Genomic DNA, 17,189 nt, shown 5'->3' with positions numbered 1-17,189 from the left:
CACTGAAAAGCTCAGGAAGAAGAATCTCTTCTATCGTCTGAAAACGGAAACTAAAGCTCTTCTGGTCAGAAAACAAGCCTGGTGTCGCTTAAAACTTTAAAACTTTAAGTCTTATATTAAATCTATTGAGGACCATCGTATTATCTTTTAAAAAAAGATGTTTCTTCGTAATTTTTTAAAAATAGTAAGAAAGATGTACAAAGCTAGTTGAAATTGCAGGACTCAAGCATAAAATCTGACACATTATAAATGCAGCGACAGCCCCAAGGTTGAGAGTCTGGTGGAAACAATTAGAGTTTGTTGAGACTCGCAGACATGCTGTTTACAACAGTCTTATCAAATGTCCCTCAATCTTTTCAGTCTGCCTCTTTATGTTTTCATTTTTACTACAAAGATACCCAAAAAACTGAGCTACCCAAATTACTTTGAGTCACAGTTCAGCACAGTGTCTTGCACTGTTGGTTATCTTGAACTTTTTCATTGATCATCACAAACAGAAGCTAATATTGCAAAATGAACATTTTCTTTCTAACATAAAAACTGAAATGGATGGGATTGGACGAAAGCATAGTGAAGTGTTAGATTGGCCCAGTCAAAGTTCAGACATACATCCAATAGATGTGGTAAGTGCTAAAAGAGAGAGAGAGATATTTTACAGTTACCAGCCTGTTCAAAGAGTGGCAGCTGTAATTTCAGCAAAAAGGTGGTTTCACCTCGAGGGGCTGAAAATCAATACATGTCACAGTCGCCAGATTTTCATTTTTAAAAACATGTCAGGGTGCCACGCTTCGTTTTCCTTCAATTTCACAACACGTACTATTTTCTGTTGGCCTATCACATGAAATCCCAGTAACACACATGGCCATTTGTCCACTATAACGCGTCAAAACGTGGAAAAAGTTCGACAAATCAGAAGTGCAATAAGCCACAGTTAAACGATTCAAATCAAGCAACGGGACTCCTTCAGCATCTCTCGTATGCAGTTCATTGCGAGCCGCAGCTGCCTGCTTCTTAATTGCTCAGTTGGTAATTAGCGGTTGTCTGCATGGAGTCCAGATTCATCCAACCACAGTCTGTTTTGCTGTTTATTGGTGGAAGGTGGACGATGTGCAGCAAACAGATACTCACGCGCTCTCGGTTACGCAGCCTTCACGTGGCAGCGCATGCGGCAGTCAGCGACGTTCCAGCAGGACGCAGGCGGGGGGGATGCGTTGCACTTCATCCTGCAGGCCGGACAAAAGAACAAAGGAGTTTCTCAGGGGACGAGATTAGCTCGGCTGCCTCGAGTGCCGTCATTATCAGCATTATTAGCCTCGAATACCAGAATTCTTTGAACCTTGATTCAGGGCAAACTTGAACATTTCTTCTCTTAGTGCTTTAAGCAGGTGCAACCTTCGTCCTGTGGATCCAGGAGCGTTCCTCCCATCAAGGCTGAGTGCCTTTCAAATTACATCAGCAAAAAAGAGGAGTCTTGTTTTTCTTTTTTTTTTTTTTTTTAGTTACAATCCATCAAGATGCTCTGCTCTGTAAAAAGCTGCTTCTATTTATTTATTTTTTCTTTCTGAGAAGTCTGAGATGTAATTTGTTCCAGCCAAGATAATGCTTGGTAGCGCTAAGCTAGGGGTACAGTATGACAGGGCTGCATGATGTGGATGAATCATCCGTTTTTTATCTCTTCTCTCTTGTGCTTTGGAGTCTGCTCCAGCCTTCACTGGGCGTCGTGCTGCTTGGACTCCAGACAAACTGTCAGTCAAGGTAATATGAGTGAACATTTTATTTACGGCAAAAACAAAAACTGCAGATTGCAACTAGAAAAAAATTATTTTCTAAGCTTTTCTAAGCACTTCACTGACTTACATCTCCACTAGCAAGATGTCACAATGTGGCAAAAACAAAAAAGACACGTGAAGTGACTTTTTCCATGTTTATTCCCACTTGATCTTACTTAAACTAATAATTTCAACTGAAAACATATTTAATCTACAAAACACCACATCACTTGATTGGTAAACAAACTCTAATAAAGGTGTATAAAGTCGTGAAACAAGTGATATTTGATTGCAGTGGAATCATCTCAAATTACATATTTTGTTGCATGTTTCTAAAAATAAGCTCTGGAGATTTCTTTAACTTTGACAACTTTTATTATTTTTACTTTTCTGCACAATGGCACAGTTGGTGGCAAAATAATTTAAGCTAAAAAAAATTTAAGGACAGATGAATGGATGACTGGATGGAACAAGGGAGAAGAGGGCTGGAAGTTACACTGCAATAAGTTGTAAATGCAACAGTATGTTAAACATGCAATTTGTTTAATTTGATAAAATAAAATTTCCACTAACTTGCCTACTGTGACAAAAAAAAACAACAGTTCACAACAGCACAAACACTTTAATGACCACAGCCGTAATGACTCAGGACCAAAATAATTGGAAGGCAGTGGACTGAAAAAAAAAGCCCCTGATGTCAGCCAATAAGTTAATGCAGGGTAATTACCCGCCTATACTCGGTCCGGCTGCGCTGATCCAAAACGACAACAGTACATTATGATGCCCGACACAAGTGTGCGCATTAGCATTAGCAGCCTCATGGCCCTCAGTGTACCTGTCACGCTTCTCTGCCGCCACAGCCTGACAGACTGATGCTGTCTCATTAAATGTAGAGAAACAGATTCCTGCATTACTGTGTAGATGTTTGTGTGTGTGATATATATTATACTGTGAGGACCTAGACGTATACACATTGTGGAGACCAAACGTTATATGAGCACTAAAAATTAGATAGCGTGACTCTATTAGCTAGTTAGGAAACGAGGGGCTCTGTTAGAAAACAAGGGCCTCTGTACGCTAGCTAGGAAGCAAGGAACTGTTAGCTAGTTAGAAAACAAGGCTTTCTAACTAGTATGACTCTATTGGCTAGTTAGAAAACTGGGGGACTCTGTTAGCTAGCTGGCTAGCTAGAAAGCCCTGTTTTCTAGCTAGCCAGCTAGAAAGTCTACATTAAATGGGACTATCTAATATTGTTAAAGTTAGCTAAGCTTTTTTAAGAGAGCCCATTTAATTTCATCATTAACTATGATGAAAAGGTCTATTTGCATGTTAAGAGACATGTAAAACGAGGCAGTTCTTTTGCACTAATGTGTGAGTCTGCAGGTCCACTGCTCGACCTTTAAGCACCTCACTGTGCTGATGGAGAGTCCATGCAGAGATCAGATAGGGAGCAGAAAAGCAACACTCTGAAGGATAATCTATGAGCCTCGACAAGGAGAGATCTCTAACAGAGTTAAACAGCCTGTCACTTCCAGATGCAGTGACTATGTAATCATCCCCTTGAATGTTTCATCCTTTTTATTGCTTCTAAAACAGTCAATCATGGTCGACAAAATGGGATTTTTTTTGACAAATGTACAAAAAAAACTGATTTCTACAAAACAATTAAAAATATTTAACAAAATTAGGTGAGAGTTCGAAGAAGCGTTGACATTTCTTGTCTGTGTCTCCAAAAAGCCAGTGCATTTATTGAAAGTAACAGATACAAATTAAAAGGTTGTGATTCCATTACTTCAATTAGAGTCCAGCAGAAGAAGGAAAAGATACCACAAGTGTTTGTGGGCGAGCCAAAACCATTAGTCCAGAATCGGATTTACATTAATGAGCGTGTGTGTGTGTGTGTGTGTGTGTGTGTGTGTGTGTGCGTGTGTGTGTTTTGTTTTCCTCCAGATGATGAACGCTGTGCAAGCAAAGCTTTAAAGAGTTTCAAAACACAGTAATTCACATCCTGGGGGACACCTTTGTGGAAGCACCCAAAGATAATACAGGTTGTTTTGTTTTTTTCAGTCCTATGATCACCATCTTAGCATAAAGACTTGAAAAACGTCTGAATCCATTAAATATTCATACTCCTCAAGCCTGGAATCCCATTATGCATCAGTTTCCAATCCTATAAAACAAGCAAACTGCTGCTGTGGCTGGAAATAACACAATTTTCCCGTATTCATTAACGTTATCTGATTGCAGTATGGAAGTGGGCCAGGATCCTCATCGGCCCCAGAGGCACTTCCAGGAACGGCTTGGAAGAACCAGTCCGCCTGCTGCGGTACTGACGGAGTCCCGCGAGCCTCTGGGAGACTCTACTGGGTCCCCAAAGGAAAACAGGCACGAATGAAAAATGGCTCCATTTCATTTACTTAAATGAAGAAAAATGAAGACAAATGGTGTCATTTTTTTTCTATTGCTGGGAGGTTTTAAAGTCCCACAGATCGTATGCTACATTTTTCTACCAGACCTTTCAAAAGGTTTGCTGTTATACTCATAGAAAGCACAGGTACGTCTTCAAAGTGAGCCTAGTGTACGTTTCACATTTACTCTGCTCATGTTTTAGAGAATATCTGACAGATGATAATGAAAGTGTAGGTGCAGTCTTACTCACATTATTATACAGACTTTGAAATTTAAATGTGTCCGCATAAAAAGATGAGGTTTGACCTTTTTCATGTTCTTCCATGTTGAAGGAGCCTTATTATTCTTCACAGGCGGCCATTTTGAATATAACACAAGCAGATCACTGAACCTCTTCCTCAGGACGGAATAAAAAATGTAAAATGGTAAAATTATGCTGCATGTTGATGATAAATGTCAGTGGGTTATGTTTATGACTTTAGTTCACGCTACGTCCATGTAGGATCACATTAGCCTTTAGAAATTCAAGTAATTAGCACAAGCTAATGCTAGCAATGTTTACAATTCACACTTTGACCAAAGAACTCGTCAAAAATTATAGAGACTTCGAGTTTGGATATCCAAACTTACCGACATTAGGAAGTTTTTTTTTTAAATCTGATTCATTTTAATGCTGGATAAAATTTAAAAAATAAAAATAGTTCATTTTTTAAAATTGTCTTATCTTGAGCTAGTATTTTGCTTACTGAAGTAAATCTCGAGTTAAGTCAGTTTAATCTGTTTTTTTGTTTAAAACCCAACACAATTTCAGCTTAAAGCCAAAGCCAAACTATGTTGTGTTAAATTAACCTAGAACTGGATTTGTCCAGATTTAGCTAACAAAATAACCCAATTTAAGGTGTTTTATAGTTACATTGGAATACATTAAAAATCTAATAAACCAAACCAAAAACGTTGACATACACGTTCAAATTTCCGTTTACACGTACATTTCCGGGAAGATAATTAATTTCTGAGCTTTCAAGTATTTACTGATGCCATATCTCAAGAAAATGTGTCGTTCCATGATAAATATTAACCAAATATAGTTCCATTGGAAGCCGAGAATGTTCAAACATCTTTAAATCTTTTCTTGCACTAGCATTTTTTTAAAAAGATTTACGACAAAAAAATCAGTCCTTAGTTTCAGTCCACTTACTCATTGGAGGAAACAAAATGTATGTTAGGAAAATGCTTATGTTTTAATGCTGGTTCCCCAAACAACCCATTTAACATGAATGTAACCAAAATATCAGTCTATGTTCTACTTCTTAAAATTAGTTAGAGTTGGGGAATATTTTTAGTAGTCAATTGCTTTCCCCTTGTCTGTGCTTTAAATATAACATTTTTCATCCAAAAGCCTGCAAGAAGTTTTTATGAAATTATTTCAACCAAAGATTAAAAAAATGTCCTAACTTTTTCCTCTGCTTTTGAAAACACATCATATTTGTGCATTAAATTGAGTAAAACTGGTTCAATGTTTGTTGAAACATTAATATGTGACTTCTTAAGGTACTAATCTTGAATGGGGTTTTATATATTTTTTTTTTCACATCACCATATTAATATAACCGCATGAGTCTAAATGTAGCAGAAAACAACGACATCTGCAGATAACCGAGAGCCAACAGTTCACCTTAACCTGCAGGGTCAACCCAATCAAAACTACATTAGACACTATTAGACTGAAGCAATGAACGCAACCATGCAGCCTCTCAGCATGCAGCAGGGAGATGTGCAGCTTCGGATGTTGTGTTCTGCGCTACAGGGACACACAGGCGGCAGGTGAGCCCCCCTGAAGTGTACTCACTCAGAGCGCTTTCCGCTCCATCATCACATCAGAGAGAGGAGTCCCGCTTCCGAGTCTCCGCCGCGGCTCTTCACTCAGCTTCACACCGACCGGGAACCGGACGAGCAGAAAAGCCCCGCACCATGCGCTCATTCGTGTGCTGTGCGTTAGAAAAGTAGCAGAAGAAGAAAACCTTTCACTGTTTTCTAAATATTTACCGGAGGATTCTGGCTGCGCGACCTGCTTCCTTTGCGGGATTCTCCTTGGGAACTGTGCTGCCTTCAGGAACTGCTCGTAAAACTTGAATTCCCCAAGTTAAATAAATGGAATTTCCTCTTGACTTCCCTCTCATAGTTCAGTGGTGGTGCAGGGATTGTAGCAGTTCGATTTATTTTAGTTAGAACTCATTGAAGCATTAAAGTACAATAAAAAAATACTACATAGTTTACAAAGAAATGTTAAAATAAGAAAACAAAAACACAATCTAAAGGATAATTTTTGTATTTGACATTTTTAAAACTGCACAGCGGACGTGAACTATTATTACACTTACTGTTAAATCTATAGCTTTGAAGTGGAAATCCACATTACAGATCAACTTTATTTTGGTTGTGTGAGACGCACACTTTGGTAAGTGAACGCAGCACAACCGTAACACAAGGCTCTAACTCTGCTCCTGATTGGCCCTGATGAGAAAGAAGCAGCCACTCAGCCCCATGTGCCCCTCTCCTTCATCCCCCTTTCCACTCAGATCAGCAGGCTGATGAACTCCTTCTCTGGGGGATGCACGTAGGGACCCATTCAAAGATTTATATTTTGCAAAAAATGTAGTTGAGTCACGCTGTCAGTTATATGACATAAGTGAGAAATATAATCAAGCATTGCCAATCAAATAGACACGAAAATAAACTGGGAAATGCAAACGAAAATGTAATCTTCAACGTATGACTAGATTTCCTTTTCTTTGTATATTTTTCCATCTGTGCGTAGCATACATTTCCACAGAAAACACCGAGGGAGAACGTCCGTCAAGCAGTTTCTGAGCTTAACCTCAAACACATTTGGGTTACGCAGCAGAAAAATAATTCAGAACCCCCCAGCAAGCAAATGAATGAATGGTTTAAAATAACAAAACAAAGTTTTTACATGGCCTAGTCAAAGTTGAGACTTGTTAAGATCTTGGCAGGATCTTAATTAGGATGTTTCAGCTTTAAAATCAGCTGAATTAAAACGAGTCTACAAAGCAGCGTGGGCCAAAAAGGTATCCATGGTGAGATAAAACACTTATTACCTTTTACTTAACCCTTTCATGCATGAATTATGATCCTTTGTGTCAATATTTTTCTCCTTTTTTTTTATTTTCTAAAGGCATAAAAAACGGTAGGGGAAAAAAATTTGTAAAAAAAAATATATATTTTTCTTTTTTTTTTTAGGTGATCAATTGTAATTTTCTCAAAATACAAAGTTGTTATTTGAAAATACATCAGTAGTATTGTTCTTTAGGGGTTATCTGATGTCACAATATTTTTTTTACCTGCCAAGGTCGTCTACAGTAGAAGGAGTCGGTCAGCAGGCTTTTTTTTGTCTGTCGGCCATACTGGATTTAACAAACATAATGTCTGCAGCTGATGGGCAGTAGTTGATGGTGTATTTTATGATGCATTAGTGTCCACTTCAGTGGTCTGTGTGCATTTATAACATATGACTCCACAAGAAGCAGAAGAAAATGTCTTTTAGACAGCTGTCCACTGTAGTCACCACTAAGCATGAAAGGGTTAATATTGGAAATATATATTTAGGTTATAAGTATTTTCAATGTCAGAGCTCTAAATTGGAGATCTGGACCAAACTAAAAAAAAAAGAATGATATGAATGAATACTTTTACAAAGCTAGTATGTACTTGGCATGCAATCCTTTATAAACACTGGATTTCAGCTGAATTTCTTAAGCTGGAGGCACATATGAAAATCTTTGGAATATGAATTAGTCCATAAATCTTGCATGAAATGATTTAATGTGCATGTCTTCTGAAAAAGAATGCAAAAAGCAGGAAAGTGGTGTCATTATTCATCCTGACTGCTTAATTATTTTTAAGGATATGTACTTCAAACCCACAAATTGTGGCCTATTATGATCCAAGTACACACTTCTTTTTCTTTTTGCAAGGTCTGAATTTCTTATTTGGATTGTGTGAACGTACCCAGCGTTAAACTTGTATCAAAGTACGGTTTTTTATGTTGTAAAATATGATGTGCACCATTTTGCAGCATCATTTGCAAACCAGCTGCAATAATGAGCTTTAATAACAGGTCAAAGATTCGCCCAGCCCCTGCAGACAGGTGATATCATTACACTCAGCACTGCCTCCGGGTTACAGCCAGGGACTGCCCCGCTGTGGCTCGAGGATACAGTTGCTCAGAAACCATAAACCTCTCCTCCCACAGTCCAGGGGCAACCCCCTGAAGTAACTGATATCACAGGAGGACAGTCGGTGTTTACCTCCAGCCATGGAAACGGACCCACGGTGGCGTCTTTTCACATGGGATTCAGACACAGTGAAACAGGATTCCAGGCCTATTGTTAACCTCCCCGGTCAATTTTCAAAGCTCCGTAATCTTTAAAGGGTTTTGATCACAAAAGGAGAAACGGATGAAAGTCGCGAAGACTGTCAAAATGAATCTTCTTCCTCTCCTGAGTCCACATGCGGGTTGTACTCCTTCGAACACACGCGTTTTATGTCGTGTGTTCGAAATCATTTTTCAGCTGGAATCACTGCTTATCTTCCCACCTAATACCTTCCGCTTACGCCCACCTCGGTGAGTCGTGTCAAGCAGGAAGAAGACAGCAGGACGGTGAACCAGTTGGCGATAATCTGTACATGTAATCTTCACATTCCAGTTGCCCTGGATGCTGATCCTTTAATGTTTGAAGGCAGGAACGCATATGGCCTCAACAAATTTCAGGCAAAGCAGGATTTAAGGCTTAGGATGCATTAACACTTTAAAGTAAGGAAAATACATTATCTTTACTGCCTCAAGGTTCACGAAGCTCTAAGCCCACGAAGACGGCAACACTTGAAAATGCAATCAGGGGGTTATAGCTCTAGTGGCTCTTTAGTTGAAGGCCTCCAGGAGATGCACAGTGAACCTGAGCTGTTCAGTCAAGTCATGCTATGCATTTAGTTTGAAACTGGGGTTCCCACTCCCCCCCATAGGGTTATGGCTATATTTTAATGATTCCTTCATCCTACAGGTCTGACAGTAATCAAGCTGATCTGTGGTCTGTGAAACTAAAACAAAAATATACTTAAGTGCAATTTATTCACAATGTAACAAGGAAGGTAATTCAATTTCTATACATGGCTAGACCTGAGGAACTACTGTGTACCAATACATATAGATATTTTTTTCTCTTTTTTTTTTGCTTTGTTTTGTTGTTTTTGGTAAAAACTGAAACTTGATCATTTTCTGAGACAAACATTACCATATCTAGGAATACTTTCTTAGTTTCATCACTACTTATATCTTGCTGAAATGATGTGGCATCCCCATAGTCTATTTAATAACTCTGAAAATATTTATAAATTCAGGCAAATTTGTTTGAACCACTTGTCTTAACATAAAGATTGGACACAAAAACATGATGAAAAGTTGAATTGAAACGTCACATTCAGATGACAGGTGTTTAACCAATGACAAAAACATACAAAAACGCTCTAACCAATCATAGTGAAGAAGATATCAAAAGAGGCGGGACTTAACGGTGCCTCTAGCTGTACCTGGTTATCGCATAAAACAGCCCAGAGGAAACTAAAGTTTACTGCCAATGAAACTCACAGAATGAATGGGACCGCTTATTCCAACTTTGACAACCAGGAACATGTTTTGAAACTAGGAGAGACGTTTGAGAAACACCCTAAAAGTGCCTACCACACGGTCCGATGTAAGTGGCGTTTGCACTCAGTAGGTGACGTCTGCCGTTTACTTTGGCTAGCAAGCAGCACGCTAGTTAGCCTGTAAGCTACATATCCGGAGTTTGTTCTTGGCTTGTACTGTTGCTAGAACAGCTTTTTTTTGTGACTTATTGCAGTCGAACGGCTTCCCCTATCTTCTTGAAAAACGATAACCGTTTCAGACTTATGTGTCATTTAGTTTTTAACTATTAAAAACTACTACAGTTTCACGCTGTCGAAGTGGAAGCTAAGGCTAGCGCTGCCTCAGACTGTACTCTACCACCACCTGGTGGTAGAGGCTTTCAACTACACCATATTTGGTCGTGCTCATTTTAAGCAAATTTTAAAATAACCGTCTCTATAAACGTCTTCCTGTTACAATTGCGAAACTAAATATTCTCCTTTCCCTCCACAGATGATTTCAAACCAGCTTCTATTGATACAGCATGCGAAGGAGAGCTTGAAGTGGGCAAAGGAGAGCAAGTCACTATTACTTTACCGAATTTAGAGGTTAGAAAATACAAAAATGAGTTTGACTTGGTCAAGTTTCCAGTTCAAAATCATAAAAAAGAAAAAAAAATTTTTATTGTAAAATTATTTCATTAAGTAGATTATTTAACTAACTATTTTCAGTGGATTTCAGTTTACTGTGAGATTTAATATAACTTAGTTAATTTTTTTTCTGATGTGTTCTTAAAGATAAATAGTAAGGACCTTAATACCAGCTGAAAACAATTTGAGTTATTTTTTTTTATTGTTATTTATTTATTCCCCTCTTCCCGGTGATTTAAGGGTTCAAGTGCTCCAGTCACAGTGTTCAAGGGATCTAAGAGGCCGTACATGAAGGAGTGCATCCTCATCGTGAACCATGACACAGGAGAGTACAGGCTCGAAAAACTCAACAGCAACATAGCCGTCAAGAAAACAAGGTGAGCTAAAATAGCTGGGTGTGTGTTTAACAACCACAGCCTTTCTGCTGGGAAGAGTCTTTTTAGAATTGTGGTATTTTATGGTCAAAAATATGTAAAAAAAAAAAAAAAATAAAATTTTGTCACATGGCTTTCCAGAGCTGAAGGCAGCAGTAAAATTCACTCTCGGCTGGAGCAGCAGACAAGCCGTCTGAGCCAGCAGATGAAGGGAAACGGCAACAATAAGACCTCGACCAGCTCCAAGAGCTCTCCTCCCAAGGAGAAAACGTCTTCAGCGTCTCCAATGGATGACATCGAAAGAGGTAGCGTGCCAAACTACTGCAGCGAAAAGAAGAAGAGAATGTTGCCAAGTCTCCCGGATTTTCTCTCCCTCTTTAACTTGCGTTGTGTTTCTGCAGAGCTGATGGCGGAAGCGCGCGTCATGGATCAGATGAGCAGCAGCGACAGCTCGTCGGACTCCAACAGCTCGTCGTCTTCGAGCAGCGAAGACAGCTCCAGCAGCAGCGACTCGGAAGACGAGCGTCACCCTGCGCCGCCGCCGCCTCCTCCTCCCGCCCCGACCAACCAGAGCATGCCTGTGATAAGCACCGGCACCAATCACGTGACAAGTCTTCACCAAGAGAGCGGAGGAGGCCTCATTATGAACACGCTCAGTAAGTCGCACAGACCACTTCTGAAATGGGTCTCCTTTGTGTTTTTGTTGTTGTTTTCAATCGGTGCAGTTCAGTTGTGCAACGATTGGATTTTATTATATTTATCTTTTGGAATGCCACTGGGTGGCTCCATTTATCTGTTTGCTATTTAATATAAATTTTAAATGAGTGACAAATAAAGGATTGTCATTGTGTTTCAAGATAAATCTGGAGCATGTAAAACATTTTTTTCACTCTGGAAGTAAGGATCTGGTCCATGCAAATGTTTCCAGCAGCACCTTTGTACAATTCCCACTTCTCTGTGATCGACTACAGCAGTAGGGGAGGCTGAGCTGCAACTAACAATTATTTTAGTTATCGATTTATTCTGACAGTTGAATAAAATTGGCACATTCTGCAATTTGTTTAACCACTTAAGCCATTTTTTACATCTTTAAAATGATGTTAAATGGGGAAATAGTTCAACTCATTTTCTAAAAGAAGACGATAAGAATTTTAATTCTTAAGATGCCATAACATGAACACTCGATTGTTTGTATGAAAGGATGCATGTAGCTAATAAAATACTTGAAGCATCAACGTGTGAAAAGCTTAGAGCTTTTTGCTCGACTTAACATCAGTACAGTTTAGGGCAACTTGTTTTTGATTAACCAATCAAAAGTTGGATAGCAAAGTTAGTTGGAAGATTCTAGGTAGAAAAGGCAGACAAAGTTGTTTGGGGTTTTTTTTAAATCAGAAGTTCAAAATGTATATTTTTTTCTATACAGTTTTGGCTTTATTTCTGCTCTGACCGTGTTCTTTCTCTTTCTCCATTTGCCACATTAACCTCTCGTGTGATTTAGTGTCTCACTGAGCTGCCAGCTAAACATTTTCCTGCATTAATTCAAACTGCAGTAGAACATTGTGTTTTTGCCCATCCATCTGCTTCACAGGTGAAGAACCGCCAACCAGCGCTGCTGTTTGTCTCGTCGGTTAAAAAGTGTCTCCCAGTTTTTTTCCCCTTGATCTACTCAGGATGTTAAGAGCTTAAAACTTCCAGCTGCCGCTTTTTGTTTGGTCAGGTGAGCAGCTGCAGCGAACGGCTGTGTGTGGTCATGCAGCCAGAAGAAAAGCAACAATGTGAATGGGTCCATTTTAGTTTTTTTATTTTAATGGAACTGAGTTATCTTTGAATAATGTTCTAGTTTCAGTTATATAAAGATGTGTATTATTGTCATTATGTTGGCAGTGAACCCAGGGTGGGGGTGATGTGTGAATCAGAATGACTAAGTAACATTTCACCATCTCAGAACAAACTGCACCAAATAGCTCCCAGGAACACTGTGGTTAAATGTTAGCAGTGCTTTAATCTGCAGAACACGGCGCTACTTTTTAACCTGTGGACGTCGATGATGAAACATCAAAATTGCTCCAGATTTACTGCTGTGGAGTGAAGTTTACGAGCTTGTTAACAAATTGCTGTGTGAATTAAACCTCGGGTAAGAAAATGGGTCCGACATGTAGTTGGGTTATAAACTCCCACTGACAGATTCTGTCAAGCAGCTAAGCAGTGCATTCTGGGACTGGTAGTTCTACCAGGAAAATAAACCTACGTGTTTTCGTTTCCTCTCTCCAGAGAACGACCTTCAGCTGAGTGAATCGGGCAGTGAGAGCGACTGAAGCTGAAGTCCAACCTGTCTGTTTTGGTGCCTCCTGTGAAGTTATTTACATATCCACCGTTCTGTTAGACACGCTGCTTCTCCGCCAACATAACATTTAAACTCTAGCTCTGCTCATGTGAAAGTACGTGTGACGCCTCTTTTCACCGTGACTCGGTGCTGGAAATCAATTTTTATTATTTAAATTTTTTTTATATATATATTTCACTCGATGCCTTAAACCCCCAGGGTTAAACTGATCAAGGAAATAGAAGGGGCATAATTTGAGAAGCCATTGTGAAACGAAGACCGATGTGGCGTCATCTTAACACCGCCGGCTAGACTTCTGCATTTCAGCCCGACAATATGACCCAATATGACCTACCACTGTTGTGCCTTATGCTTTACACCATCTAGTTGTGTTGCATGACTACATCTGTTGACTTTAAGAAAGAAAAGGGATTTTTTAAATTTTTTATCTTCAGATGTCGTACTTTGCCACTGCCTTAAAGCTCTGCGGCTGAGAGTGTTAAAATCCAGTTAATTGTTACTTCATTATCACTCAGTGGACTCAAGTGGCTTTGTCGCTTTAAACCTGCAATACTTGAATCTAGTTATTTATCTTAATTATTCTTTTTTTCTTTTTTTTTGACCGAAAATGAGTTTATTTTATGTTTAGTTTCTTACCCAAGAAATTGGAAGTGTAAGTTACAAGCTGTCCTGCGGAGACAGAGGTTTATTCTTCACCTGAGTGAGTCTTAAAGAGCTTCATGTGTTTTATTTCCTTGGGAAGTCCTTCAGGACTTCCTGCCTTTTCTTTTTCCTTTTTTTATTTTTTTAAATCCTTTGTCACGGCTGAATTGTCTCGACAAACAGGAATCCGAAGTCTTTGGCATCGAAACCATCCGAACGCAGTGAGAGGCTGAAGCAGATGTCTTTTGAAATGGAAAAGTGAAATGTATATGTAGCATAAAGATTAAAGATTTTAATTGTTTCTCAAGTGTATTAATTTCTATTTGTGCTCATAATAACTGTCGAGACATTACTTATTATCTGTGTGAGGGTTGTAGGTATGAATAAAAGGTTTTACCTCACAACTTTCCTGCTTTTTGACATCAACGATCAGGGGATAAAACGAGATGCAGCAAAGTTTGATTTTCAGGTTTTTTTCTAAAGGGAAAAAATAAAATGCTTATTTTGCTCATTTGTTATTTTTGTTTTTGACTTGTTGAATGAATGCAAACTAATTCTGGCAACAGAAAACACTTATTTTATTTTTTTTTACTTTTTTTGAAGTAATTTAGAATCTTGAAACAATTTAATTTGAGTCTGGAAAAATGAGAGAAATCCTCAGCAACAGGATTTTATTTGTCTTTGTGCGGCATAAATCAGAACAGCGCTTGAATCATCTCCACTTGCTGCTGCTGCAACCATCGCAAGGAAAGACGGGCGTAAACACGGAGGAAAAAAAAAAGTTCATTCCAATAAGCACGGGTGAACATTTCTGGTTTAAACTTTCGTGCAAATACAATGAAACAAATGTATTTTTAATTATGACTTTTCTGCAGCGGTCTCATTCTAACGCATCTGCCTCGCTAATACACAAAGTTTAGAAAAACATATTTCTAGATGGATGTCAGCAGCTGTAGTCAAAGCCTAGCAATCTGAGGAGGTTTTCAACCCATATTTACAATATAACCAGCATCCATTACATTAAAACCTATAGAAAAAATGTTTTTCACATTATATAACATGTGGAATAACTGCTATGACAGGAATGTTGGAACCGGCAGCCGTGTAGCACACACTCATCAGTGGCGTGCAAGTCGAGGCACTAGTGTTTTAAATGTTTTTGCATGGCGAGGTGTGGCTCCAGGAGTAAAACTCAGGCAGCTGCTGACCTGTGTCGCACTTTTTGACTCGGATCTAGGCACGTGGAATGTTCTGGTACATTTGTTGTGAAATCCTCTACGTGTTTGAACCTGTGGAGGTTTCAAGTTGCACGCTGTGACCCTACATTTCAGTAGCATCATATAAGTTTAACTGTTTTATAGAAGGAGATCAGCATGGTGTTAAAAAGAAGCGTTTTCTTTTTAAGGATATGACAGAAAACTCTTCTGTGGCATTCAATAAAAATATTTGACCGTGGAAAGATTAATTTTGAAATTATGCACATTTTGAACTAATTCTAACAGCTCGCATTTTTTTTATATTTTGAGGAATCAGATAAATATATACAGAACTGCGCTTCAATATTATTTATTCAATAACTGTATAAAAGTTCAAGTTTAACTTTCTCAACCATGCTCCTGTTATATCATAATAATCTTATTACACACAAAAAAGTGAACATGAGCCACATGAAACAACACGCTCTCATGCGTTTGTGCTTCTAGCAACATTAAGATTTTTTAAAAGACATCCATTTATTTTAGTCACTCCATTTGAGTCTAACACCAACACTTAACCTAATCTTACCCAATGCTGCTATATTCTTAACCTTAAGCTTAACTCGCACCACAGCTCCATCCCTAACCGTTAAAATGGGGGTCGAGTAGGAGAAAGCGGGGTAACTGAGGGAGGGAGACTAAATACTCTAAGGCTCAGAAGGAACTACAAACCAAGGAGGAAACTAAACCTAATGAACAAAGAACAGAAAGCACAGAGAAACTGAACAACACACAACGAACTGGTGCAGTAAAACCTAGAGAACGTACACAAACGAAAACCAAAACACAAACACTGGCGGAGCGTGACACTTGTAGCGTCGTCTCCCAGCTACTGCCTTGTTTGGTTTGTGAGCAGGGAAACCGGTGTGGAGTACAGTTCACACTGTGTCCAGGCAGGTTTGCAGGCTTCAACACGAGAGAGGCCGAAAATAAATATCTGAGGCAGCAGCAGTGATGAAATCCACCTCATAACACCTCATAAACCTTTCTAGGAAACTGTGATGGACTCGTTTTAATGCAGCAGCTCGACAGTGTTTGCTAATATGAAAGCCCTTCGCTGTGCTTCACCACACAAACTACCCTGAACATTGTATGTGGCTGTAGCTGGTGTGCTGATAAATTTCCTAACCATTTTTCTTGCAAGAACGAAAGAGAAATGTATGGGGTTCCATTAGTGCTAAAACTATAATTGTGTCTATGTAAGGTGCATGATATCTCCTTCTTATATTCATATAAAGTTTAGATAATTATGTCCATAAGTAAGGTTTGTATTGTAACCTGTCTATGTACTGCATTGTGTGGCTATGCACAGAGTGAATACTAAGATTGAATAAAATCATGGAAAATTTGTTTTCTAAGATGTGCCATGTGAAAACAAAAAAATTATCCAGAAGCACCACAACTGTCAAAAATGAGTGCAAAATGTATGACAAACTTTATTGAACGATTTAAAAAACTTAACATTAGTTGTTTTGTTTTTTTCTTTAGCTCAACTTAAAGAAAAAACAAATGTATTGTGTTTTTTTTAACAATACATTTGTTTAAAAAAAACATGTGATGCCATTTGGTCAAAATCTGTAACTTTTTTTATTATGGCAAAAAGTTACAATGATAACTCAATAAATAATTAAGTTCATAGTTCTCAAATTGTATGACTTTAACAATGCACAAATATGATTTAAAAAATGTTGTGTTTGAAATTTGGTCAGAATGTGGCTTACATGTAGCATACATGTTACAATCAATTTTGTCATATTGTATTTGCAGGAACATGACTGAGTGAGAACTCTTCGTAGCAAACCATCTTTGACGTATTTCTCAGGTAATCTTGTCAACATGAATTCAAGTAGTTATGAGTAAACATCTGATGAAGAACACTGAGTGTACTTTATATGCTTTACATCTTGGAAAATTTTTGTCTCATATATAAACATGTTACTAATTTTTCTTTAGTTAATAAGTTGTGAAGTGGTGCATATATTTTTTTTAGTGTCGCATGAAGATATGTGCAATAGTTAGCAATGTATTCATAAAAGATCTCCAGATATTACATACACGTCTT

At 38.5% G+C, this 17,189-nt stretch overlaps 2 protein-coding genes across 5 annotated transcripts in view; one reads left to right on the top strand and one right to left on the bottom strand.

The window, feature by feature from the left end:
• The window catches only part of arhgef49 (Rho guanine nucleotide exchange factor 49), a 75,206-nt gene extending 68,916 nt beyond the window's left edge, over window positions 1–6,290 (bottom strand). For 2 of the 4 annotated variants that reach the window (XM_081600633.1, XM_081600648.1), the window contains exons 1-2: window positions 6,028–6,290; window positions 1,129–1,223 (exon numbers count right to left, since the gene is read on the bottom strand). The gene's annotated coding sequence lies outside the window, so the exon portion shown is untranslated. Of the gene's footprint in view, window positions 1–1,128; window positions 1,479–6,027 lie in introns of those variants that run through there. The other 2 variants (XM_081600641.1, XM_081600639.1) reach the window with 2 other exon arrangements.
• Window positions 6,291–9,743: 3,453 nt separating this feature from the next.
• Window positions 9,744–14,172, top strand: eaf2 (ELL associated factor 2). The gene is made up of 6 exons (XM_008432483.3): window positions 9,744–9,949; window positions 10,375–10,469; window positions 10,752–10,888; window positions 11,027–11,190; window positions 11,287–11,541; window positions 13,157–14,172. The coding sequence occupies exons 1-6, from the start codon at window positions 9,847–9,849 to the stop codon at window positions 13,198–13,200; spliced, it is 798 nt and encodes a 265-aa protein (XP_008430705.2). The 5' UTR covers window positions 9,744–9,846; the 3' UTR covers window positions 13,201–14,172.
• Window positions 14,173–17,189: the final 3,017 nt, after the last annotated feature.

Source organism: Poecilia reticulata, chromosome 2 (assembly GCF_904066995.2).
Source record: "Poecilia reticulata chromosome 2, P_reticulata-male-v2, whole genome shotgun sequence".
In the NCBI taxonomy this organism is placed as follows: domain Eukaryota; kingdom Metazoa; phylum Chordata; class Actinopteri; order Cyprinodontiformes; family Poeciliidae; genus Poecilia; species Poecilia reticulata.
This window is presented reverse-complemented; position numbering and strand designations above follow the sequence as displayed.